Source organism: Ceratotherium simum, chromosome 18 (assembly GCF_057802395.1).
Source record: "Ceratotherium simum simum isolate JZ-2026a chromosome 18, ASM5780239v1, whole genome shotgun sequence".
In the NCBI taxonomy this organism is placed as follows: domain Eukaryota; kingdom Metazoa; phylum Chordata; class Mammalia; order Perissodactyla; family Rhinocerotidae; genus Ceratotherium; species Ceratotherium simum.
In genome coordinates, this window is record NC_141917.1 from 12,350,333 (window position 1) to 12,377,662 (window position 27,330).

The 27,330-nt window shown below is 41.5% G+C and overlaps 1 protein-coding gene across 3 annotated transcripts in view; it reads left to right on the forward strand.

Moving 5' to 3' along the window:
* The window catches only part of TRIO (trio Rho guanine nucleotide exchange factor), a 355,370-nt gene that overhangs the window by 237,639 nt on the left and 90,401 nt on the right, over window positions 1-27,330 (forward strand). For all 3 annotated transcript variants that reach the window (XM_087443141.1, XM_087443142.1, XM_087443143.1), the window contains 12 exons: window positions 3,169-3,363; window positions 3,459-3,574; window positions 4,396-4,462; window positions 5,063-5,172; window positions 6,128-6,197; window positions 6,784-6,873; window positions 9,715-9,807; window positions 12,379-12,490; window positions 14,511-14,701; window positions 16,718-16,819; window positions 20,720-20,862; window positions 21,434-21,533. In XM_087443141.1, coding sequence (XP_087299267.1) covers window positions 3,169-3,363; window positions 3,459-3,574; window positions 4,396-4,462; window positions 5,063-5,172; window positions 6,128-6,197; window positions 6,784-6,873; window positions 9,715-9,807; window positions 12,379-12,490; window positions 14,511-14,701; window positions 16,718-16,819; window positions 20,720-20,862; window positions 21,434-21,533 — 1,389 coding nt within the window. The remainder of the gene's footprint in view (window positions 1-3,168; window positions 3,364-3,458; window positions 3,575-4,395; window positions 4,463-5,062; window positions 5,173-6,127; window positions 6,198-6,783; window positions 6,874-9,714; window positions 9,808-12,378; window positions 12,491-14,510; window positions 14,702-16,717; window positions 16,820-20,719; window positions 20,863-21,433; window positions 21,534-27,330) is intronic.

The window sequence follows — 27,330 nt, forward strand, 5'->3', positions numbered from 1 at the left end:
TCTTGCATTGTTGCTTGTGATAGGAAAAGATTGGAAACAACGTTAAGGGGCATCAGTGGGAGCATGTTAACTTACAGAACATCCAGACAATGAAATGTTATGCAACTCGAAACATAATCAAGGACACTGCCTGTGTCCTGATAGTGAAGGGTAACCAGGAGTTGTTAAATGACAAATACTAGGTGCAGAGCAGTATTTATTGTATGCAAGCATTTATGTAAAAAAGGAAAGGGAGAAAAATACACACACACACACACACACACACACACACACTTGCTTGTATATAAGAAAACGTCTCTGGAATGCTACACAAGAGGCTGATAATTGGGCCTAGTGACAGGGAGAGGTGGGGAGAGAAGACTTTTCACCTCGTGTCCTTTTTTACCTTTTGAATTTTGAATTCTGTGAATACATTTAAAAAAAATACCAATTAAAAGTCAAAATATGCCAAGATATAAAAAGTTCGCGGGGTAGCAGATTCATTGTACTTAATTTTGATCCCATCATTCATTTATTTTAATAATTATTTATTGAGCTTCCGCTGTGTACCCGGAACTACTCAGGTACTGGATTCATGCGTCACACATTCTAGTTAGAGATGCAGGCAGTAACGTGATAAATGGGTAACTATATATACATATACATGTTAAGTAATGAGAGAAAAAAGATAGCCGAGGGGAAGGGGAGGTGCCCATCTGTGTTGGAGAGGGCTAGGGCAGCCTCATCAAGATACCTTGGACTGTCTGATTAGCATTTTTTGTTTAAATGAAGTTTACACATGGAAGATGAGTCAATCCCCCAGCTTGGTCTGTGGGAAATCTTCATTTCTGCATCTAGGTTCATATAATCAGTGTCAGCCTATTGGTGTTACATGTTGGCATCTGGTCTATTTTGTGATGTGTTAGACACATACAGAAATCTTCCTTTGGTTTCTGGGTGTTCTTGTTTTCTGTTTTAACATAGGCAAGCTGCATTGTCCTTTATCTTCACTTCTCTGTCCCCAGTGCTTAAACCACGAAATAGCTTTCTTAGCCCCTTGATGATACACAGTTTGCACTACCCTCCACTGATGGTGCTTGTGACGGTGGCAGAAGAAGTGCCTAACTGGCAGTGCTACACAACTTCTCTGGGCTTTCCAGCAGGTTACTAACTTGGGCCACCGCAGGGAAACCTTATCCAGGCAACCTAAGTTTTTAAAAATCCTGCATTAGTCATATTCTCTTTGATATTAAAGTTTAGTAATGTTGCTAAGTTAAATCCCTTTTAGAGTTTATGCTTCCAAATTGGAAACTTAGACTTGTTATTTCCGTGGATTATAATTAGGCTCGTCTTATATCCAGAAAGGTATCATGCTGATGACAAGTCAGAAGGTCAGTTTGGCAGATATTTTCCTTTTAGCTCACTCTACTTGAATTCATTTCCACACAAGATGAAGGCCCTAAAAACTTTAAAGTGTTTTCAGTTTTGCTGACTTTTTCCAGTAAACAGTTTTTATAGCATCTGCAGTAGTGATTTTTTTCACAGAGATATTAATGTACCTTGAGTTCTGTTTTCATGGGGTTTTTTAAGTATATATTCGTGCCAGTTAAGAGTAACTCCCACACCCATTAAAGTCACAGGTGTATATGCACTTGCATAAAGAACCTAATGTTAATTTATTTTCTCAATAAATATTTGGTGAATATCCACTATGCCAGACACATGGAAAGTGTGTGAGAACTTAGTAAGCAAAACAAATAGCCCTGTCCTGTGGAAGTCACATTCTAAGGGGAGAGAGACAGACAATAATCGTGACAAGTAAATTACACCTCCTTAGAAGATGTGATGCATGCTGTGGGAAACCGCAGAGCAGACAGGGTGAGTGCAGTTGGAGCAGGGAGGCAAGCCGCCATTTTAAGGGAATCAGGGCCCCGAGAAGGTGGCCTTTATTTGAGCAAAGACCTGAAGGAGCCATGGAGACATCTAGGAGAATCGCATTCCAGGCAGAAGGGGCACCGGTGCAGAGAACCAAAGGCGAGAACATGCCTGGAAGGGTGGTGTGGGCAGCTGGACGCTAGGAGACTGGGCACTCAGCAGTGGCTGGGTTGACCGGGGTGTTTGTGGAGAGTCTGAGGATCTCAGCTGGTTTTCCAGGTTGCCTAGTGAATTCTGGCTCAGAACTTATTGTGCAAGCTAAGATAATTTATCCAGGTTTTGAACCCTGACCTTCTTCCTTTTGGGGACTTTTAAAGTCAATTTCCTGAATGTTAGTTGTAAAGATTTCCTAGTCAAAGGTTAGTTGAGAGAAGCAGATTCCATAGCAGAAGAGTCCTCGTTTGAAATGCCAGTGGGAATGTTGAAGGAAGCCTGGTAGTAGTAATAAACGAAATGGAGGTGAGGCAGGATCTGTGGAGACATCAGATGAGTGAAGTTACTGCCATCTATGTAGAACCATTGTTTTGTGGTTATCCTTAACTTTATAAAAAGGAATAAAGTTATGCTTAAGAAAAGATCTTTTCTATGTACATATAAAGTGCAATAATTTTTTTGAGAGAAGGAGTTCTAAAACAGGGAACAAAATTTTAAATACCTTTATGAAGATAATTTCCTGGCTAGTGACTTTCATCTACTGAGTTAAAAAAGAAATGAGCATGTATGCAGAGGAGCTTCGTAGGGATTTTGTTGAGTGTCTGCTATGGGGAGAGCCTTGGCTGCATGGGCTTCCAAAAACCCAAAAACTCACATGGCCGCTGCCCTAAAAGAGTTTCTGGTCTAATTGGGCACAGAAGAAACACGCGTAAAGCAGGGAGGTGTCTTTGTAACCAATACACACAGCATTCACAGGAGCAGAGTCCTAGAATTGTAGAGTGGACATCCTGAGTGAGCATCCGTCCATTCATTCTACAGATTTTTACTGGGCGTCTACCAGATGAAGACATTGTTGAAAGAAAGTCTAGATTTTTTTCTTTGGGGTCATAAAAGTACCATGCATTTTGGAAGAGCTGAGGAAAGATAGTCCAGGATCAGAGAGATGAATTGGACAGACTTGGGAGTTGAGTCTGTGTTTCTACCACCAGCAGTTTTTTTCCTGTCCAGAGCTCAGAGTTGTCGGCAAGTTGCCACTGTGTTTCTGGTTTCTGGCAGTTGGGTTCATTTGCTTCACAATACTTTCCTGTTGTTTTTTTGCAGCAAACCAAAGAGAGAGTGAAGCTATTGATACAGCTGGCCGATGGCTTTTGTGAAAAGGGGCATGCCCATGCAGCAGAGATAAAAAAATGTGTTACTGCAGTGGATAAGAGGTACAGAGATTTCTCACTACGGATGGAGAAGTACAGGACCTCTTTGGAGAAAGCCCTGGGGATTTCTTCAGATTCCAACAAATCGGTAAATTGTTTTGTGTGAGCTGAATAAATCACGATGTTCTTCCTCGTGTCCTGTTTGTTGATTTAATGAAGCTCATTAACTCTTTTATTCCACAGAGTAAAAGTCTTCAGCTAGATATAATTCCAGCCAGTATCCCTGGGTCAGAGGTGAAACTTCGCGATGCTGCTCATGAACTTAATGAAGAAAAACGGAAATCTGCCCGCAGGAAAGAGTAAGCCGGTCTTTAAGAACCTTCCAGGATTCACTGAAAAAAATGAAGACGGTGTCACTTGGACAAACGTGCTAGCTTCTGTGTGTCCTCTGAAACCAGAGAGCATTAATACTTTTTGTTGCTCTGAATGTGCTTAGTTTTTGCAACACAAACTCCATCGTGTCCACTGTCTCCTTATCACCTGATTCAGAAACAGTCTTGTTGTTTTTTATCCCTGTGCCCCCATTTCATATGGGGTTGACAAATTGTTATAGTATCATTTGTCGTCCATAGGTCATGAGTAATAATGCTAAAGAGAAGAAATTAATAAGACAAGTGGAAGTGTTTGAAAGTTGTCAATTAGTAAACTATACTAGATATTAATAAAGACAAAAAATTGCTCTAAACCAGTGGTTCTCAGTCAGGAATTTTGTCCCCTGGGGGACATTTGGCAATGTGTGGAGACATTTTTGGTTGTCACACAGTGGGGAGAGGGCAATGCTACTGGCATCTAGTGGGCGGAGACCAGGGATGCTGCTCAGTGTCCTACAGTGCACAGGACAGCCCCCCAGCAAAGCGTTGTCCAGCCCCGTGTGTCAGTAATGCCGAGTTGAGAAACTCTGGTCTGGAGGAACCTCAGCAAAATTTTTTCCAAAATGTTTTTTCCTTTGAATTGGTGCCCGGATACTATTATGGTTCTATCTATTCTTGATTTAATTCTCCAAAGCACATTAATGCTTTTAAAACCACCTTATGGTTTCATAAACCATAAAAGTAAGTAGTTAAAACAAGCATGTATCCTGACTGTGAACTGAAGTGTTAGTCGTCTTCCTCTGTTTCAGGTTCATCATGGCTGAGCTGATTCAAACTGAAAAGGCTTACGTAAGAGACCTCCGGGAGTGTATGGATGTAAGTAAGTTTTTTTGCTTGTTTATTTAGATTGAGTATAATCTTGCTACTTATTCTTACCTATTGGTAATTCTTAAAATAATCACACTTTTTGTTGTTCTTTTTGAGATTTAAAGTGTGCATAAGCCGCCAGTTCCGTGTTGCTGCGCTTCGGTGAAGTTCTAGGCTTGTTTTTGCTCATTACAGAGATGATACAGCATTAATCCGCTCATTCCATTTATCACATGATGGCCTGGCTGACATCCTCTGTGAATAGAATTTTACAGCAGCTTCAGAGAAATGTGCCTACTAGTTATGATCAGCAACTCATACTTAGTAGTTGAATGAATATTTGTTGTAACTCTGTGGAATGGGTTAATTCCAAAATTCGAAGCTGGGAATAGGTTTAGAGATGAGAAGTGTAGGATATTCTCAAGTATCAGTAGCAACTGAGGGGGTTTTTTAGAAAAGTTTTTGTTGTTGTTTTGTAAAAGATTCCATTCTTAAGATACATTTTCATTTATACATTAACTCTGGATATGTAATTACAGTGTCAGAAACAGCTGTTTCTTGAAAATTTGGTGTCAGTTTTTGCCTAATTCCTGTTTCCCTCCTGGCCAGACCTACCTGTGGGAAATGACCAGTGGAGTGGAGGAGATCCCACCAGGCATTGTCAACAAAGAGCTCATTATCTTCGGGAACATGCAGGAAATCTACGAGTTTCATAACAAGTGAGTGGCTTTATCTTTGCAGAGCTAGTTACTCTTGAAATCTGGATACAGTGCAGGAGTGTCGTAGCAAGAGATAAAAGTTTCCAGTTGAATTAAGCATAGATTTCAGTGGTTTTGTTGAAATTTGAATGAAGCCTGTCAGACTTCCTTCACGATGACTGACATTCTGGAGACTATTTTAATACAGATTCAACTTTATATTTGTACTTACTCTCTTTAGAAATAAGATGAGGAAAACTGTGAACACTATTTCTGTAAGAACGCTAACTTCCCTCAAGCTGTGTCATCAGCTGCTACATCAGTTACTTCTTAGAGTTAAAGAAAGAAGAGCTCTCCATGGGCTGCTGGCTGATGTTTGGTCTTTTCTGTAGGAGGGAAGAGGGCACTGAGGACAGAACAGATGTGTAGTCTGGCCAAAATAAGATGGACTTTCGCTTGGCCACAGGAAGCACTTCGTTTTATTTTTAAGATTAAAAAAAAAAGCGGCAGAAGTTCCTTTAGGTAGAGGCTGTGCAGCTCAGTGGCCTATGGTAAGACGATGCTGGGGCCGGAGCTAGGGGTCCTCCTCACTCCCCCACCCCACCCCAGCAAAAGACACTAAAATCTAATTGCGTTCTTCTGATCGAGTATTTACATCTCTAAATTATATCCTTAGCAACTAAACATAGCACTTGCCCAGAAGGAAGCTGCTAGGTTAAATTTTCTATTAGAAGGTGTTTAAAGGCTAAACTGGTTAGCTGTTTGAAAGTCATAATAACTTGCCCTAGTTAACAGCTACACATTTTGTTAAATCTTAAAATCCAGAGGGCACAGATTTCTCACTGCACTTGATTAAAATGATGAAATTCAGGCATGAGCGGAATTCATGGTATGCATGGTCTGATTTCTGGTATATCTCCCTAGTAAAATGTTTTAAAACACCTTAATAATGTGATAACGTTTTTATTCCCTGCAGCATATTCCTAAAAGAGCTGGAAAAGTATGAACAGTTGCCGGAGGATGTTGGACATTGCTTTGTTACTTGGGTAATGAGACCTCAACTACTTGTTCTCTCACAGTTTTTTGAGGCTTTGAAGGAAGTTAGAAGGAGTATTCTTCTTTTATGTCCATCTTCTACTGGTATCTGCATACAGAGAAACGGACTTTGCCTCAAAGAGTTACACTCTCTAACTAGTTATTAATGTGGAATGAGCTTTTTATTGGAAGTCGGGATGGTTTGAAATAGAGCATTCAGTGTGTCGGGCCTCTGTGGCCCTGGGGATTCACAAGTAAATGAGCACACAGCCCTGTCTGGAGGAGGGGTGGGGAGATCATCCAGTCAGGAGGGAGGCAGATGAGTGACCTGGTGATCGCGCTGTGCCATCTAAGCCTGCTGCCCAGGTTTGCACACACCGTTGTGGGACGAAAGAGGACATGCCCAGCCCCAACTGTGTGTGTGTGTAAGATCAGCAGGATGTGTTTCATTTTAATAACTTTCTTTATAAAGTAGGGTTTCTTTTATTTGGAGCTTAAATTTTCTTAATCCACACAGCTTCTTTTCTATATAAAAGCCTATCATATTTTGGCTTATTGCCATTTGAAAGAGACATTCTAAATTGTTTTTGTTTATAGGCAGACAAGTTTCAGATGTATGTCACATATTGCAAAAATAAGCCTGATTCTACTCAGCTGATATTAGAGCATGCAGGATCCTACTTTGATGTAAGTAATAGATTCCTGATAAAGCTGTGATTTTCTAAGTTGTATTTGGTATACATAAAATGCAGCATTACTCAGAACTTTCACCTAATTGATGGTACAATGTTTTATTTTCATTTTTATCTGTCACATTTATGGTGGGATAGTCTTATATTTTCTTCTGTTTTCGAAAGATCCTTCTCAAGTATTGCAAGCTGTATACCTGTAAGAAATTCAGATTTTAATATGTACATATGTGTGTATATATGCCATTACTTAACTATTTATATATCATCATTAATTTTTTACATGTAATATAATGTGTAGAAGGTATAAACTATTAAGCTTATTTTCCCTTCTATAAAACAAAAATAATTTTGAATTGTTTTTGATCATTTATTTTTCCCATTTTAATTTCACAATGTTATTAATTTCCAAAAGTGGCCTACCAGTACAGTTTTACAAATAGTGTTGTAACAGCCATGACCGTTCAGAGGTTCATTAATTATATTCTCATTGGTGTAAACGTAGATGTAGGGCATCTTTTTTTTGAAAGATATTGCAGGGAGGTTATTTAGTACAAAAGGGGATGGAGCCTTATGCTGTAACATACAGAATGCTTTTGGGTTTCCAGAACCCAGTCAGATTTTGCCAAATACATCTTGATTGAAAGATAAGGTACTTTTGAATGTTAATATCTGGTGCATAAGGCTGCAAGAATACTAGACTTGTTTCTATCTTTACGCATCACTGCCTTTGTAAGTATGAAGTCTGCTCCCAGCCTAGTGCTGCCTTTTCTTTTCAGTATTTCACACGACTCAGGGTCTTTGCCATTAGAGGAAACCCAACACCATGGCTGCATGCCGAGTTAGAATTATTTAAAGCCTATGCATTGAGAGCATGTGGCACATTTACTGTTTGGAATGAAAGCCATTGAAACAACCCATGTGTCCTAAAACATCTTTAAGAATAAATGAAATCATGCTTGTCTAACTTAGAGATTTCACAAATTACTTGCCTTCGGTATTCATTGTACAGCCTTTTCGCAAGTCTACTAGGGGCTCATTCAATTCACTGCGCTTGGTCATAGGTGCTTAGTCTAGAGTGGTAAATAACACAGATGGTGCTCACCTTCATAGAGAGGAATACAAAAGAGCAAGCACATTATTGCATGTAAACAACTTAATCACAAATACTAAGGAGAAATCATGGCCTTAGATATGCCTCTGACCAATGAGCTGGATCCTCCTTTTACCCCTAATCCTTTGCCCCTCTCCCATCCAAAGTAAAATTTTAGAAGCAAAGAAGGTTTTGTTAATATTCTAACAGCCTTTTAGAAAAAGGGAACATAATTATTTCAGCAGGATTAAACCTTTGTCAGATATTTTGGAAGAATGCTGTGATTTTGTAGTCATTTTTGAACAGTATAACCCTCTGATAAGGTAATAAGGATGTCAACAGAAACAGTGAGATTGGTGTTTAGAAATCTTGGAGATGTGTTTCTGAAAATGTTATTAAAACAAGGTATTAAAAAGATGTTACGATGTCTTTCAAATGTATTGTGGCATATTCACGAGATGGAATACTGCTTAGCATTATAAAGGGATAAACTCTCGATACATGAACAACTTGGATTAATCTCCAGAAAGTGGGCTGAAAGAAGCTGGATGTTAAAGAATACATTCTGTGTGATTCCTTTAATGTGAAATTCTAGAATATGCAGAACTACTCTGTGGGGATAGAAAGCGGAACAGGGCTTGCCTCTTGGAGGCGGTGGGGTAGTGGGAAAGGGAAGTGACTGGGTGGGGGCATGAGAGACCTTTCTGTGATGTTGGAAATGATCTGTATCTTGGTTTGGGAGTTGGTTATACATGTGTTAACATTTGTCAAAAGTCATTGACCTGTGTACTTAAGGTCCGTGCATTATACTGTATGTGAAAAGAAATCTTTCAGGTGTGATATTAAATTATGAACATGTGTATCATAATCATAAATCCCACATTTTTGAACAACTGCAAATTGAAAAGAAACTTTTAAAACTATATTTCTGATCTGGAAGCTAGAGGAAGAATTATCAGGTTTTTAATTTAATCTGCTTGACTCTTGGGTGACAAGTCCTTTGGTGATTCCCGCAGCCGGCCCTCCATAGGAAGTGCTGCCACATGAATCATGGTCACGTCTACTCTTCCTGGCGAGCCTAATCAAAGAGACGAACAAGTTGAAAATACCAAGATGGAGGTGGTTTTTAAATCTAATTTGAAGCATAGAATATCGGAAGATAACCTTTTTTTGAAAAATTTCTGAGAAGAATGCTAAGTACTAAGATAATGCAAATATAGTAGGTTGGTGTGAAAATTCTGGGCTGGAAGATAGTTGAATAATGAGAGCAGGTAGGAGAGAATCCTTGATAGTGTAGGAATTTGTTAGTGAGGAAGAAGGAAGCCTCTGGTAGGAAGGGTCGGGCTGTGGGAAGGGGCGTGCCCGAAGCTTCAGGAGCTGCAGTGGCAGAGAGGGCAGGTCCTATCCCTGAGTCGGTGGCAGGCACCACCGCCAGCCCCGGGGACAGCAGAACATAGTTGTGGCTTCTCCTGTTCGCTCTCTGTGCGTGAGAGCCCGTCGTGAAGAGTAAACGCTGATCTCTTTTGTGTTCAAAGTGATAACTTGACTGACATTAATTATTTTTATGTTTAGTATATTAAAAGAATCAATAATGACTACCATTTTATATTTACAGAGAAATAGTGATACGTGTGTATTCATCTTGGGGGTAAACAAATGTAAATTTTTTGTTTGTGCAATCTAATTTATCCAGTGATATATATTTGTATATTTATATATAAAAATAAATTTTTTTTCTTAATTCAGGAGATACAGCAGCGGCATGGATTAGCGAATTCCATCTCTTCCTACCTTATTAAACCGGTTCAGCGAATAACAAAATATCAGCTCCTTTTAAAAGTATGTATGAAGACTCTTCAGCCTGCAAAATTTTATGAATTGTAGACATTACTATTTTGACACTTTTCTATTTATGCAGAGTACCCTGAATTTTTGAAATAACACCTAGCAAATTAATTGTATTTCTTAATTCATTGCTATTTATTACCTGACTGATTTCTCAGTGCAGCAGGTAAATAAGTTAATGTCACAACAATGCAGGTCTGCAGGGGTGGAGACTAGCCTCCGAGGGTGAGGGATGTGCCAAGAATCATCACTGGATCCCTATTATCTGGGCTCAACTCTGAACCCAAATAGGGCTGATCCCAGGTTTTCCATTAAATCCATGAAGAACTCTCCTCGGGTAGCTTCCTCTCTGTTGTCTCTAGTCATTTGTCACGTTTTTATGGAGCATATTGCTTACAGAAATCACAAGTATTTGAGTAACACTGACCTCTGCTTTTTCTTGGTTATGAATGATTGTTATTAAAAATCACACTTGTGAAAATCTGATAACAATTGGTCTTGACGATAGAATGGTAAAGAAAACTTAGAATTTGTGATAAGAGTTGTTACAGAATTTATTACATATAATACACATTTTCTTGACTACAAGAAAAATAATTTACAACTTCTGATGATTTTACCCTACCATTTCATTGACTGATGAATGTTATTAAGCATTACCATCCATTCATCCTGATAACAATATTTTATGAATCCGACTATGTCCCCAGTTCAGTCCTAGCACAGTAATAGGAGGTGATGATGTGATTTTTCTAGATATAAAAGAAATACAGAAGTTTGAGTTATGAATGCCTGAATCTTTTCTTTACTTTTTGTTAATAAGAAAAATCTAGAAACATTAAAAAGTGGCTGCATTCTTTTGTGAAAATGATACCATCATGGAACTTTTCTATTGGACAAGCTCTCCTGCACTTCTGTATCAAAATCCCACTCAATGATGTTATGACTGTCACTACAGAAATGGTGGTGGTTGTAAATGTGAACTAGAAGTCAGGAAGCCAAGTTGTTTATCTTCACATTTGCCCTTTGCTTTCTAATTCTGCAAAGGCAGTTTACCTCTTGTTGTGCTCAAGATTTAAGAATTTCGGGGCTGGGCTGGTGGCATAGTGGTTAAGTTTGTGCGCTCCGCTTCAGCAGCCCGAGGTTCACGGGTTCGGGTCCCGGCACAGACCTACACCACTCATCAAGCCATGCGGTGGCAGTGACCCACATACAAAATAGAGGAAGACTGGCCAGATGTTAGCTCAGGGACAATCTTCCTCAAGCAAAAAGAGGAAGATTGGCAAGAGATGTTAGCTGAGGGCCAATCTTCCTCACACACACACACAAAAAAAGATTTAAGGATTTCATTTTTATCATGTGGTTCTACTCAAGATCTCTTCCTCAGTGGCCTCACGTTGTCAGTCACTATTAAACTGGTGCTTTAATTTCTAAACCTTACTTCATTCTGCCTGGGGTTCTTCAAGAGAACAGTAGTAAGCTATGTTGAGCTCCCCAATGAGGAACATTTTCTGCCAGTGACGTTAGTACATTGCATTTTTAAAGCACTTTTTGTCAAGCTGCTCAGACTAATAGCTAAACACCATCTGGTCATGAGTAAAGGTGCTCGTCTGGTAGCTGAGTTGCTCTGAATCATCCAGTGTGAGACCAAAGCTGACTGCAGCATCATGTCCGTCTTCTGTTGAATACGTCTTTTGTTGAAAAAGCCATTGTTACTGTTACTGATTGATAATAATCGTTAATACACTGGTAAGAAAATACCTTGCCAATATGTGCCAAAAAAATTGGTCATGAAAACCCTATGAATAGCAGCAAGCGTTGTCCGATAAGGCGCCAGAAGGTGAGAGGCTGGTGCCAAAAGACCGGGCAGGGTTCCGCTTGGCTGTACACAGGGTCACTAGGAGTCGGAATCAACTCAACAACAGAAGGAAACATCTTAGAGCCCACCAGAATGTGAATTTGTTGTCCCTGCTATCATTCATTTAATAATGAATGTTCCTCTAAGTAGATCTGAGATGTAATTACGCCCAGGGAGGTGTGATTCAATCGTTAGCACTTTTCTGAACATCCTACACACAAAGGAGAGCACTTAACTGTAGACACTTGTGCGTGATGCTGTTCCTGCTGCATGATGTGTGGTTCCAGGTAGATGGGACATCTTGTGAATGGCACCAGAGAATTCAGAATCACGCTGGGATTGTGTGGCATAGCAGTACTAGTTGGACTCTCGCATGACCTTCAGATATAACCAGTAGCAGATTATGCTTTGCTATGCTAATTAAATATTTTTATTTATCATTTCTGAGGCTTAGTAGTTAACGTGTGCACTAATTTCATCTTAAAATATGACTCCATGTGAAGAAACGTCCTGATTTGAGCAGGACAAACCTTTCCATCCTTTGGATAAAGAGGCAGTAATTCATTTTCATGAGACTGTCTGCCCAGTTGACCACTGTCTGTTTTTATCTTGAAAATCATGGATGTTCATAAACTCATTTCTGCAAAGATCTTGTGGGTGGAGCATTTTGCAGTCTTTGGCTCGTTCATGGTGTTGGTCTTCTACAGGAGCTGCTCACGTGCTGTGAGGAGGGAAAGGGGGAGATTAAAGATGGCCTGGAGGTGATGCTCAGTGTGCCAAAGCGAGCCAACGACGCCATGCACCTCAGCATGCTGGAAGGTAACGGAGCTCGCCACGTCCCCCGACGTGCATTTGTACACTTTCCACTGACACTGTTTGTAAGTGGATTTCCCACACCCCGAAAATCTCGGCTTCATGCCTCTGTGTTTAGTTAGAAGTTAGAGAGTTTAGATGTGAATGCCGTCTTTTATAAAGAAGTGATTTCATTGCTTCCTTTAAGGATCACATGAATGCTTCTACCTCATTAAAAGCCTGTCCTCGTCCCTTAGCTGGAGAGTGGGTTCTCCACACTCTGAACCCCAGTGGGACTTTCCATTGCTTGCTTTCGACTACCTGGTGTTAGAGGTGTTAGATGGATGGAAGAAGGGTGGACAGATCAGTCCCCCATGATTATAAGCTTAAAAGAGCTTGTTGCTTCCCCATCTCTGTGTCCATTGCATCACTTGCTAGAGCCTTGAACGTAGCAGGTACCGCATACCTGCTTATGCAGCTGAATGTGGTGCATGACATGGTAAAGAAAGAATCAGATAAATATGCTTAGAAATTATTGTCACAAGTATAATCTCCATGAATTCTTCTGTTTAAGAAAGCTATTTTTGTGTTACAGAGCTTAACTGTTATTATCAGGTTATGTAGAATTATTAACAAGAAGTAACCTGCCCCTAATGCTTTTGCTGGCCTGTATCATGATCTGTAGCGTTGAGCAGGATACTAGTTAAAGCAAAAGTGCTGCTGTTTGTAATAGAGACCCACAAATTAGAGGCCAAGCGAGACAGCTCTTTCTTCCCCTGAAGTAGAGTCCTGAGCGGGTGTGGCAGCGCTTCTTGATGTCATCGAGGACTCAGGCTCTGCTCTGTCTAGTTTCTCTCTACTCCTTGGATGTTTTCTGGTTGGCTAGGTTCAGGCTATGTCAAGACCTTGTGAACATTCCATCTAGCGGAAAGAAAGTGGGGAAAGGGGGGAAACTGCTAGAAGGGCAGAAACTAGAAGCTGTACACATGAGTCTCCCCACATGGCCCTAGCGTGGGTTCGTGGCTGCTCCTAACTGCAGAGGGGGCTGGGAAATGTAGTGCTTATTAGAGCAGCCACGGCGGGGGCTTCTGCTATTAGAAGAAGGGAGAGTAGAGGTTGGGGAGAACTAGCAGGCCCTGCTCCAGGTATCATACTACTCTGTTAAGCCCTGGTTGCTTAAAGTCCATACCACGGGCCACTTCCATGGAGAGATGAGCGACAGTGAAAGCCAGCCAGTGGCCAGAGGGTGACTGATTCCCATGAAGAATTTTGCATTCAAGGAGGGGAGGGCCGGCCCCGTGGCTTAGCGGTTAAGTGCGCGCGCTCTGCTGCTGGTGGCCCGGGTTCGGATCCCAGGCGTGCACGGACGCACCGCTTCTCCGGCCATGCTGAGGCCGCGTCCCACATACAGCAACTAGAAGGATGTGCAGCTGTGACATACAATAATCTACGGGGGCTTTGGAGAGAAAAAATAAATAAATAAAATCTTTTAAAAAAAAAAAAAAAGGGAGGGGAGAACTCACCAAGGACAGTGGCCAGGGACATCTCCCGGAAAGAAGGCTAGACCAGGGCCTTGAAGAAAGGCTGGGACTTTGGCAGGACATCTGGGCAGGGTGGTGTTGGCGGGGGAAGCAGAAGATGCAGGCGGAAGTAGGTGATGCCCTGGGGGAGAGGCAGAGAGGAGGAGGGGGTTTGTGTGCTGGATGCTGTGAGCGAAGGCCGAAGAGAAGTAGGGAGTTAAACCAGCTCTCAGATAGTGGGAATACCACCCTAAGGAAATAGAACTTACAGAATAATGCCGTGAGGAATCGCTGCATTTTTTTGAACGAGGGAAAATATATGCCAAGTCATGTTTTAGGAAGAATTATCCTTTGTTGACAGGTCAGTGCTGGGGGGACTGGAGTCAGGGGCCCAGATGGGAAACTCTAATCTGAGATTTAATTGATGGGCATTTTACGAATGTTTAAATCGTCATAGTGGTGTCTTGTGCATTACTTGTTATTTTCTTTCAAATTGATTATGCCTCCTTTTTCCATGTTGCCTGCAGGGTTTGATGAAAATATCGAGTCTCAGGGAGAACTCATCCTGCAGGAATCCTTCCAAGTGTGGGACCCAAAAACCTTAATTCGAAAGGGTCGAGAGCGGCATCTCTTCCTTTTTGAAATGTCCTTAGTATTTAGTAAAGAAGTGAAAGATTCCAGTGGGAGAAGCAAGTACCTTTATAAAAGCAAATTGTTTGTAAGTATAGGTGTTCAGAAATGTAAGCTTAAAGATAACACAATTGCAACTTTTTTGGACATAGAGAAAAATTATCATTTGTTGCCTTTCAGTTTAACCTCTCAAACTATCCTAAAATGTGAAAGTCTGAAATGGTCGTTTTCATCTTCTTCAGTGAAATTCTCTGACCACCTTGCGTCCACTAGAGGGCACGCCTGAGTTTGAGCTTCATTAGACTTAGAAACTTGCTTTTTCTCAATTCCATAGAATCTAACTGCAAGATAAGAAAACACTTTGCAAGTGAATTTAAACCATGTTATCTCCGGTGTGCCCTAACGAGCTTGATAAGTAAACTGATCATATCAGACTATAGTTAAGTAAGTTCTCATATCATTATAATTAATTTTTCCTTCACCAACATTGGAATATACTTAAGCAGTCTTACTGGGTGGAACCCTGTGGGCTCTTAATGATGAGATTTGATTTTTTTTTTTTTGTTAAAAATAAGTTTATAAAAAATAAATAATAAATTTATGGTACTTTACAATAGCACAACATGATTATTAGAGAAAATACATGTAAACAAAAATAGTTTTAAAGGTCCACAACCCGCCTATCTAGAGACAGCTACCCTTGAGTGCTTGGTGGGTACAGCGATGGATTTGGATTCTTATTTAACTTGTCAGTCTACTTCCTGGCAAGAGAAACATACATGGTATATGTAACAAGCCCAAGCAGTCTCTCTTATAAAACCATGTCAGCTCTCAGAAAAGACTCAGGCAGGTGTTGTCCTCCAGGTCCCCGTACTTCCGTCTTCCCTCAGTGGGCCATATCTCAGGGGGGTATCAACACAGAATTGCTGGGCAAGGTCCAGCAGGGGGAGGATTGGGCAAAACTAGGGAAAAACCCACCATCAGAGAAAGAATAGAAAATGCAATAGAACTGGGTTTCTTCTTTACACAGGTATGGTCGATCGCTTATGAATATTGGTAGATATTTGAGATTTGGACAACTTATACATTATACATTTTTATGATATCCATATATTAATCAAAGTCCCAAAGTAATAAAATACTCCCAAGTGTAGAAATCATCTTAATAATAATCTGGGATTTTCAAGTTCTAACTAATGATTTTCATAGCATTTCTTGGCTTACATCCTATTTGAGATTGTCTTTTGGATCACAGCCCACCTTATATCATTTTAGATCATATTCTGACTGGAAGGAAACAAGACAGCATTGCTGGCTAGTAATTTCACTAGCTGGCTTTAATCTATCCTTAGAGACCAAGCTGGTCTGATTTAGAAGCTGATAGATCTTCACTTAATTTATCTTTCGAAAGTTATGTTTCCCTCAGAGGCCACCTCTGGGGCTATAGATTATGAATCACTTTCTCTGCTGAAGGGGCGAGATTGCGTTAGGGGTGAACTTGATTGTGGGGAGGGGCTGAAGATGCTGACCTTCATCTACACTCTTCCATGTTCTGCATGTTAGAACTGCGTATATTACTGAGAGAAATTTTCTCTCTTAGCCCTTAATAGTATTGGTGAAATACTAAAAATTACTACTGTTGATAAACAAATTGGAAAATTACTGAGCTGTTAAAACTTCGTTTGCCTTCTGTGAAGCTCCTTCATTAATGCTGAAAATGCATGGTGGCAGCTCTTTTGCAAGTAGGACAGACTCATTTTGTTGTTTATGAGGTTGAAAGTAGTCAACTCTTGATTTTCCAGATATTAGGGTTTTCAGATATTTTGGCTTCCCTCCTCTGGATTTGCTTGTTGACCTGCATCAGGGTCTCCAGAAGAGGTGCTCAGAGGAGGTGAAAGAGATGAGACCAATCATATTTAGCCTAAAAACAAAATGTCCTCATTTTAACTAAAGTGAGATCTAAGGATTACCTGTCAATGTAAACAAACTATGTTGTTATAACCTAGCGTGACCACAAGTCACCAAAAATGGTTTTCTTGGTCTCTGTTCTTTATCCTGCCAGAATTTTACTGTCGCCTAATTATATAATTGTCTCTTCATGCAGACCTCAGAGTTGGGTGTCACAGAACATGTTGAAGGAGATCCTTGCAAATTTGCACTGTGGGTGGGGAGGACGCCAACTTCAGATAATAAAATTGTCCTTAAGGTACGTTTATTCGAAGATTGGGAATGTGCTGTGTATGGTTTTTACCTATTATTGAAACCTGTTGGTTTTCATATCATTTTATTTGTTTCTTTTGTGTTCTGTTTGGATTGGTGATTGTCACAAAAAGAACAGCGGAATAAATTCAGTTTGGTATCTAGTGATGAAATAACTTGAGCTAAACTTTTGCTTGCCTACTAAAAGATCAAATGGAGAAAAGTCATTTTAAACCTCTCCCATTGTTCCTGTCTTAAAAAGAATTAGTTGATTCCATGAGAGATGCAGGAAGTTGAAGTATAGAAGCAGGGAGATAGGACCAACAGCTCCCTTTGCACACTTGACTTTTGGTTTCCAAAGGAAAATAGGCCCTGATGAATTTGTGAGGGTCTTTGATGGTTTCAAGTCTGAACATGCCAGGAGTCTTGAGAGGGTCCTTTCTAGTTTGGGGGCAGAAAAAAGAGGGGGATAATTATCACATACAGGGTTTGATAATGTTGTGAAGTATTGGAAAGCTCTAAGGGTGCTTTTGGGTATGTAGTCTTTGGGGGACGGACGTATCTTTGATTTGAACTGTGTTTTGATTTTACTAACCTCTCCTAGGAGTGGCAGAGGGCTCTATGTGTGTCGTATATACTTCCCTCCCTCTGTGTTTGAGAAAATACAGATGGAACTGTCTTTTTGAGCTGTCTGGAAAGACCATAAGCGACTTCAGGATATATTTGGGGGAAGATGTAGCTAAAGATTTGTAGAATATTGGGAGACAAGCCAAAAACTTAATGGAACGCTGGTGTGTGAACTTGCATGTCAGCGATTTTGTCTCTTACATTCCTTTTAATCTCTCTACAGTATTTCCAGCAACTATGAGTTAGTCAACGGTACGCCGCTCTTGTAGAGCTTGTACTTTAGTGACCGCTGACTGTGGAAGCCCTTGTGTTTCTAAGGTCTTTATTCACATGAAAATGATGGATTGTTTTGCAATGAATATATGATTTTGAAGCCAGTATGTTCTTGTTAGTACTGGCATAAAGCCCTATGAAATATAAATTGCACTGATAGCTAAATATTAGATAACGGAACTTTTCTAAGGCATAAAATTTTTAAATATGCTCAAAACCTTAAAACTTCCAACTTATGTTAAGTCTTTATCTAGATTAGCTGCAGTGATAGATGCCAAAAGATGCATCTGAGAAATAGTGCCAGATATTTTAGCCAGATGTGGACTACTTGCATTTAGGACATAGTAAAATGCTCATGATACAATTGAAGAATAAGACTTCTTGTGGGCTTTCCTAGTAAAAGTTTTCTGAGGAATTTTGGTTAATGTTTTTCTGGCTTCCAAGGAGAAACTAAAGGAAATGATGTCCTCATTAATTTCAGAGATTGCTTTGTGGCGATGGTGGTAGTGATGGTGGAGATGGTGTAGACGGTGGTGGTAGTGGAGATGGAGCAGGTAGTGGAGATGGGGGTGGTGGTGGTCATGATATAGTTGACGGTGAGAGTGTGGGTGGTGGTGAAGATGATGGTGATGGTGGAGATGGTGTAGACGGTGGTGGTGGTGGAGATGGGGGCGATGGTGGTAATGATATAGATGACGGTGAGAGTGTAGATGGTGGTGGAGATGATGGTGATGGTGGAGATGGTGTAGACGGTGGTGGTAGTGGAGATGGAGCAGGTAGTGGAGATGGGAGTGGTGGTGGTCATGATATAGTTGACGGTGAGAGTGGAGATGGTGGTGGAGATGATGGTGATGGTGGAGATGATGTAGAGTAGACGGTGGTGGTAGTGGAGATGGAGCAGGTAGTGGAGATGGGGGTGGTGGTGGTCATGATATAGTTGACGGTGAGAGTGGAGATGGTGGTGGAGATGATGGTGATGGTGGAGGTGGTGTAGACGGTGGTGGTAGTGGAGATGGGGGTGGTGGTGGTCATGATATAGTTGACGGTGAGAGTGTAGATGGTGGTGGAGATGATGGTGATGGTGGAGATGGTGGTGGAGATGATGGTGATGGTGGAGATGGAGCAGGTAGTGGAGATGGGCGTGGTGGTGGTCATGATAGAGTTGACGGTGAGAGTGTAGATGGTGGTAGAGAAGATGGTGATGGTGGAGATGGTGGTGGAGCTTTTGGTGATGGTGGAGGTGGAAGCGGTGACAGTAATGGTGGTAACGGGAATGATGGTGATAACCTAGTAGTTGTAAAACAAAATTGTGGCCTTTTTTAACTCTTGGAATGGAGAATTTTATTCCTAAGTCCTTTCTTAAACAGATTTGAGACTACTGAGAGTATGAAACAAATTATCCCTTATCTTAGCCAAGTGGGACCTTTTACTTAGTACTTTCTCTGGGTTACCTTTCTCTTACTATTTCTGAAAAATTGGTACCTTTTTTCCTTGTTTAATTTCCTTAAAGTTAGGAGAATTACTTTCCATAAATGTAATCATCAATTTGCTCTACTTAAATCATGAGAATTTTCTTTATTTCTCAACCATAGTAACAATTTTCCTCAGTTGTCTCCAAACTCGGCCAAATGTTCTTTCTCAGATATTTCTCTTTGTTCAACCTCCCAAATATTTGTATCAGGCCTTTCAATTCCCACAGATCTCTCGTGTTCAAAGTTTTCCATCCTGGGACGCTTATTTCGTGCACAAACTCCCCTGTGCCCTCATCACTCTGCCTCCTACCCCAGAAGAAGTCAGTGTTACTGCCATCCTGGCATCAGATCTGGGAGTGGGAGCAAGAAGCTCCTTTTATCCTTCGTTTATTTCCCCGTTACTGCCCCTAAAGAACTTTAAAGACACATCCTCCAGTTAAAACATTTTATTTAGAAAGAGGTTCTCAATTTTAATTTCCTTTCCCAACATGGGCTTCGACTTTCCATTTTCAAAAACACGGTAAACCATGAGAAAATGTTGGGTTCTCCTCCCTTCATGATCTCATCTATAATCCCACTGACAATTGTTTTAATCATTTACAGGGAATTGTGCTTATATCATAGGAGGTTGATGTTTTCCATAAGGAAATTAAAAACTGTTACTAAGGCCCAGAACACGTGAAAAGAAAAAAACCACCTCCTTTGAGGCACAGTCAAAGAAAAAAAAGTCTGGAAGAGTGATGCCATATGTGTTCATTCAGCAGATGCTTATTGAGTATCTCTGTGTCATTTTCAGAGAATCTTTGCCCACAGTTGTGATGGAGCTGAGTGAATCCACCGTATGTAGTGGGCAGTAGGCTGCACTGGCTTATTCTAGTGGTGTAAACACAGGCAGACAGATGCAGAGCTGGGGGATGGGCTCTGACAAACCCTCCCGGGAACTCCAGCTTCCTCACCTGCCAGCAGTGTGACATTGGGCGCATTTCTGATGCGTCCACACCACAGTTCCTCATGTATAACATGAGGAAAAGGGAGGCCCCAACCCACAGAGTGCTTGTGGGAATGAGGAGAGGGTGCAGTGCGGAAGTGGTGGCAGCTGTTGTTCCCTGAGTCCAGTGGACAAGGCAGCAAGATACAGACGTTGGTTCAAGTTCCTGCTGATGCTTTGCTGGCCACTGACCACTAGTCTTTGCCTAAATAGCCTCAAAGATGGTTTGGTTTGGAGGTGGCTGTGTTTTCATATTTAGCTGGGGCTGCTTGAAAGGTCTTGGGGCTGGGAGTGATTGATTATTAGAATATTCAGAAATCTAGAATAACATAGATGCTATAAAATAAAAATGGTTTTGATGGAAAAAACATTCAAAATTAGAGTCATTTATTTGGTGGCACATTAAACATAGGATGTGGTTGCTTTTCCACTGAAAAGTTAGTTGTAAAATGAGAAACCCCAGGAGTGCGGGAGACCCGAGGATGGTTGGTGCAGGTTCTGGGAAGGGCCCCTTCTGTGTCCTGACTGATTCTAACGCCTTGTTAAGGCTTCCAGTATAGAAAACAAGCAGGACTGGATCAAGCACATCCGAGAAGTGATACAGGACAGAACTATTCACCTGAAAGGAGCCTTGAAGGAGCCCATTCATATTCCCAAAACAGCCCCGGCAACGAGACAGAAGGGAAAGAGGTGAGTGCTCGGGGCCTTGCTGGTAAATTTGTCTATTTAATAGGGTGGAAACGAGGCAATGTTAACTCACTGTTTTTCACAAGTATTTTGAGGAATGTGTTTTTTTAAATACCATTTATATATAACATCATTCTTAGTAATGAAATTGCTTCCTCAAGATAAGAACCTCCTTGGGCTTGAAGTAAATGAAGGGCTGTGTGCAAATCCCAAGCGGTTGCCCTGTCCCACCCAAGTGTGAATTGGTGTGCGTGTGACTTTGCACAAGTTATAGCCCATCTAGACTTTTTGTCTCTCATTTTCAAAATGGAAATAATCATATCAACTGTATCTCAATAGTGTGAGAATTAAATGGAGTGATATGTGTTAGACCCTTGGCCCAGTGCCTCGCAGAAAGCCCGTGGTCAGTGCAGTGAGTGGTCCACCATCGTTAATGCCCCAGGGGCAGCAGCCATCACGCAGCCTGATTTGCACCTCTTGAAACAAATTTCTTATTTCTAGATAGACGACCTTTACCAGTCTGGGAAAACAGATTTAGCAGTGTCGGGAATTAAAAGTTTCTTTGCATCTCCAGGGATGGAGAAGAGCTGGATAGCCAAGGTGATGGCAGCAGCCAGCCCGATACAATTTCAATCGCCTCCCGGACGTCTCAGAACACGCTGGACAGTGATAAGGTGAGCTGCAACCCACGCTTGCTTTTGGAGGTGAATGAGCCAGTCTCTGGTCTTGTACGAAGCAGGTTCTTTCTATCTATAAATGACGGTTTCTCATCACCATTTTCAAACAGTGGCGATGTGCTGAGAGTGGTGCCAGGATGTGGAGGCAGGGGCAAACACTTTGGGGTATCAGGGTAAGAAGATTTTAACCCTGAGAATTCAGGAAAAATCGCTTGCCCTTCCTAACGCAGTTGGGTGGTTTTCTATCAGGATGTTCTGGAGCAGTCTGTTTAAGCTTTTTTATTTTATGTTAAGTGGGAGAACCTATTACTTTAAATTAAATCTTACGGCGAGCACTGGTGCATGAAAGTGGAGCTGCTGATTGAAGCAGGGGCAGTGGTGTCCTCCCAGTTGGCCCTGAGGCACCTTCTCAGAACACAGGTGCAGCGGGCTGCAGGAAATGGTCCTGGATGGCCTGCACCAGTGCCAACCACTAGGAAGACAGAGCTGATTTCTTTCAAAAAGCTTCTGTGTAGGTATACCTTCTACAGAAGTGGCCTGGAGCATCCCATCGTCTGTCATGATAGAATCCCAAAAACCTACAAAATAAAATGACAGGAGAGTTGGGAATCCGGGCTTACGTGATGCACAAATGACCAGTCTTCTGTAAAAGCCAGTGGGGACATTCATCTCAGTGACGTCTTCTGTTCCAACCGAGATGAGCACCTGTTCTGTTTCTAAAACGCTAGACCAAATTCTCCAAAAAAGTTATTTGACAGTAAATAGGGGTTTCATTTAACTTGCCATCAGTTCAGAGTTGCTGAGTTTCTCACTGTCTGACGATGGCTATACTATACTTTCCTACGTGAAACCCTAGTCCTGATCATGAGACGTAGGAGTCTGTTCTTTGCACGACGTTTCCACAGCCCCTATTCGCAGGAAGGAAGTGTCCTGACTTCACCGTGATTTGGAAACGATCCTAACAGGAGAGTCCAGTATCAGGGAGTTATTTCAGACAGCGAGTCTTACAGTCCCAGGCTTTGGTCTTTTCTCAGTTTTACAGAAGAATTCGTGCTATTTAATGTCGTTTCTAGGACAGATGTAAGTAGGTTTAAAAATACTACTCTCCTATAGTGATTTCATTTTCAAAATCCTTCTAGTTTCAGTAATTTTTTCTCATTCTACTTTTTGCATTCAGTAAGTCATAGAAGTTAGAATGCTTAGAATAACAGGACCGGAGAATAAAAAGAATGTCTCATTTTATTTTGTTCAGACCTCAGAGTATTAGCACTCAGCACATATTTCTTGCCAGTAGTAATAACGAGGAATAAGATAAATGACATGTTTAGGCATTTGGTCCCTAATAGCAACTCTCCCTGCTGCCCCACCCCATAGCCAGTTAGTTAAGAAAATAAAGTTTGAACTTGGAAACATTTCATTAAAGTAATTCTGATTATTTTCTTTAAAAAAAGTAATAAGGTGACTAAGTTGTCTAAATAGTCAGTTTACACATGACTTTCACCTGAAGGAAAAGTTGGACATAATAGCAATTCAAGCTGAGGGGAATGGCCACCTTCATTCGTCCATTTAACAAACTCACTGTGGGTGAGCCTCCCCACTCCAGCTGTAGGTCCATCAAGTGCAGAATTCACATTCCAGATATACTCTCATGGATCTGGTCTAAGTTTACCTTAGAAATGAGTTGAAAAGTTCACTTAAAAAAATAATAAGTTATTTGAATGAAATTGCCAAAGAGATAAATGTAAAAGGTTATGCCTTCTGGAAGTTGTGTTAAGACTTTCCTGGAGGTTGGTCCAAGAAGAAAGGGTGACATTGTTTCTTCAGGTGGTTTATGTGTAAATGGGTGGTGGTGGGAGTCAGGAAGTGGCCCGTGTCTAGTAATGGGCTCGTGACTCTCCAGTTCCCCACTCTGAGGTGAAGGTGGCTGTGCCATGCCGTGCCTTCTGGCACGTAATGAATTCGGGTGCTAGCAGTCCAGTGCAGCGCTGGTCCCCGACATGTGGCTGACTAGAATTCACAGGGCAGTTGCCACAGATATAAGGCTGTATCCTGGAGTTAGGAACAGTGAAACTAGTTCTGCTTCAGATCTGTTAACAGCATAATAGGCTCATTTGAACTTGGAATCAAGCCTGTGCAACTCCTGTAGAAAAACAAGCATTGTTCCTGACGGCTATTGCTGTTAAGACAGCAAATTCTATTTGTAGCCAATGAAGAAGAATAAATCACTAACAGAAAAGTATAAGTTTGCAGAAATTAATCATTTTACACTGGGAGTCTACTGGGATATTAGAATTTGTTAAGACCTGCCTATTAAATATTTTATCTATGGAGATAATTCAACCACTTCTGTTTACCTCATCTAATGCGTTAACTCTAAAGTTTATTTCTGTGGCTCAGATGTCCCTAAAGCGCCACTTCTGCGAGTGCAGCCATTCCTGCCTCCACCTGAGTTTCCCAGAGGCTCTTACTGTGCTCCTGGGTGAAGCTGTGACACCAGCCTCTCACTCAGCTTAACGTTCCCATGATTCTAATGACACTCCAAAACTCAGTTTAAGTGGATGTGCACACATTTCCCTTAATACCCCTCACTGATACCGGAGGTCCATAATAGGCTCAAAATCCAAAAAAGGGGTGAAATGTCTTCCTAAGATCATAGAACTGCAACAGGTTATCTTCAGTTCCTGGGATCTGCATCTGGGATAAGAATAAACAGCATGTGAGACTTAATAAAGATAAGTCAGAATTTGGAGTTTGGAGAGGACATACCCATTAGGCCTTATAAAAAAGGAGGTGCATGTTCTACACACATGCCTGCATCTGTGTGTCTCTGCTTTGGAAAGGTCTCCCTCTTTATACTTCTCTGGTAGAACATTCCAGGGTCAGCAGATGATTCAGGAGAATACATTTTGAAAATCAGGAATCTGCATCCTTTCTTGAGTCAGTTTATAAAATGCACTGTTTCTCTGAACTAGACCTAACTAGAAAACCCCCTTATCTCAATGGCAGTAATTCTTCATGTGTCTCGAGGTTCTTTCCACCCTCCGTATTTCAAGTTTAAACAGCCTCTGATGACACGGGCAGATAGATCTGGCAAGGGAAATTACTTAACCATATTCTGCCTGTTTGACTTAATTTATGATGCCTGTTATGAGTTAGTTGTTATTGTGGAATTTGGTTCCATTTCAGAAACTGGGTGGGGGGTGTTTTTGACTCGCCCTTTCAGAGAATTCTTAAGGAAGAGTTATCTGCCCAGTGCTGTAGTAATTCTCAGATGAGGCGCGGGAGGTTGTGGAAGAGTCTGTTAGGAGGGGCTCCTAGAGACGCCCTCTTTCCAGGGAGCATCGTCAGCAGAGCTGGAGCAGGCTGGTCACAGATAGAAACCACATGCCCCGCGAGCACATTTCCTTCTTTGAAAACATCAGTTTTAAAATATGCCATCTCTTTGTTCCAAAAGTGAGTTTAGCGCCAATTCTTGCCCATATCCATACTTATGCTGATAAAATGATTTTATGAAAATATAATTTGGGTTCCAAAGCCGTCAGGTGCTGTCCAGATTCTGCTCTCCTTTGTCCTGGGCTTGTCCTCTTGAGGTAGGGAGGACACTGCTGAGCCAGCCTTTGGGGCGTCGAGAAGACAGGGAGGCTCGATGATCCTCAGGAGGCCGCCCAGCAGTGGAGAGCAATGCCAGAAACGGAAAGTGGAGTTAATTACCTGTCAATTTCTAGACCTTATTATTCCACCAGTGTGAATACGGAGCTAAATATTTTTAGTGTATTAATGAAGCATTTTTAAACTTTTTCCCTCTATCTGCCTTATTAGCCTGTGATTTATTTCCGATAACAAATTTCTATTATGAGCAAAGTAGAAAATATGGAATCAAAAATATAAGCTACTATAAAACAAAGCATCTTGAGGTCAAGATAATAAAAATCATCAAGGCAAAATGAGGTGGCCCATGGAGAAGCTGTCCCAAGCCAGCAGGGGCCAGGTGTGAGCTTTCTTTTGGACCTAAGGTAATGCAGTTCTTATTTTTATTTTTATTTTTTATTTATTTATTTATTTATTTTGGAGGAAGATCAGCCTGTGCTAACATCTGCCAATCCTCCTGTATTTTTGTTGTTGTTGTTGTTGAGGAAGACTGGCCCTGGGCTAACATTCATGCCCATCTTCCTCCACTTTATATGGGACGCCGCCACAGCGTGGCTTGCCAAGTGGTGCATCGGTGCACACCTGGGATCCGAACCAGTGAACCCCAGGCCACCACAGTGGAGCGCGCGCACTTAACCGCTTGCACCACCAGGCCAGCCCCAAGTTCTTATTTTTAGTGAATGATAAATTCAGTTGAGACCAATACTTGGCATGAACTGCCCTGAGCTTGTTAATATGAATATATGAATCCACATATTTTTTTTAATAGTTTCAATTACTCTTTTTGGGGCGGGGGGGAGGAAGATTGGCCCTGAGCCAATGTCTGTTGCCAGTCTTCCTCTATTTTATATGTGGGACACCGCCATAGCATGGCTTGATGAGCAGTGTGTAGGTCCGTGCCCAGGATCCGAACCCGTGAACCCTGGGCCACCAAAGCAGAGCACACAAACTTAACCATTACACCACACCAAAGCAGAGCACACAAACTTAACCATTACACCACCAGGCCGGTCCCTCAATTACTCTTAATGAAGCTAAAATATTATGTTGCGGACGTGAGATTTTATGTAGCTTGAAAGGTCAATCAACTTTCTCTGTCAAGTGACATTCCACACTATAGGAACTTGGCTGGACTTGCATAAATTGCAGAGTCAAGGTAGTATGTAAGGTAGTTAATGCCAATATATTGTAAAATATGGCTTAATCCACATTTTTGAGAAAGGAGGCTTACATTCAGCCTATTTAGGAAGTGCCACACGCTCTTATTCAGCCTCCATCGCTTGCATACCTGTAAAGGTGAGCCCTGGGTCTGTGCTCAGCAGTGTCTCCTCTGGCTGAAGGAGCCTGAAGCAAGAGGGTGCCTTTGCTCAGAGGAGGCACTCCACCTGCTGGACCTCCCTGAGATCTCTGAGTCTGGAAGGGCTTCCTGTTGTAAGTTTGCCCCCGTGTAGGCAGGAAATTGTCATTTAGTTCAGAAGCCTTCCTACAGGACGGCACATAGTTTTAATCTCCCCAGACAGAATACTCCAGGTATCAGTTAGCCATCTCTGCTCAGAGTGTCACAGAGTAGTTACGCAGAATATTTAACATCAAATAACAGGTATTTAAGAACAAGGAAGTGCTCACCAGCCAGACCTCTGGGCTCTGCTGCTCAGCAGCCTTGGGCAAGTTACCTCACCTCTCCGTGCCTCAGTTTCCTCATCTGTAAATGGGGACAATAATGCTACTCACCTCGTAGGCCTATGAGCGTTAAAAATGTGTAATGTGTTTAGAACAGTGCCTGGCATGTACTGAGGGCAGAATAAATAGTAACTGTTGCTGTCTCTTCATCTTAAAAATGGCTTCCTTCTCCCTCAATCTCGGGCTGTTGACCTTCCTTACTGGCTGTTGCAGATTACTGTGTATATCGCCCTCTTCTTTGGGCACTCGATTGCAGTGGATTTGGAAGCTAATTTTGTTCATTAGGAGCTAGAAGCTGTCCTAAGGATAAACTGCTCAGCATTAGGGCCTGGACTGATGCATTGTGGTGGCTCAACAGCAAAATACTGCCCACGTATTGAATGGGCCGTCACTGAAGATGAGGGAGGCTCTTGCTTAAAATATTTCTCCAGCCACTCATCTTTAATCACCCCGAATTAGCTGCCTT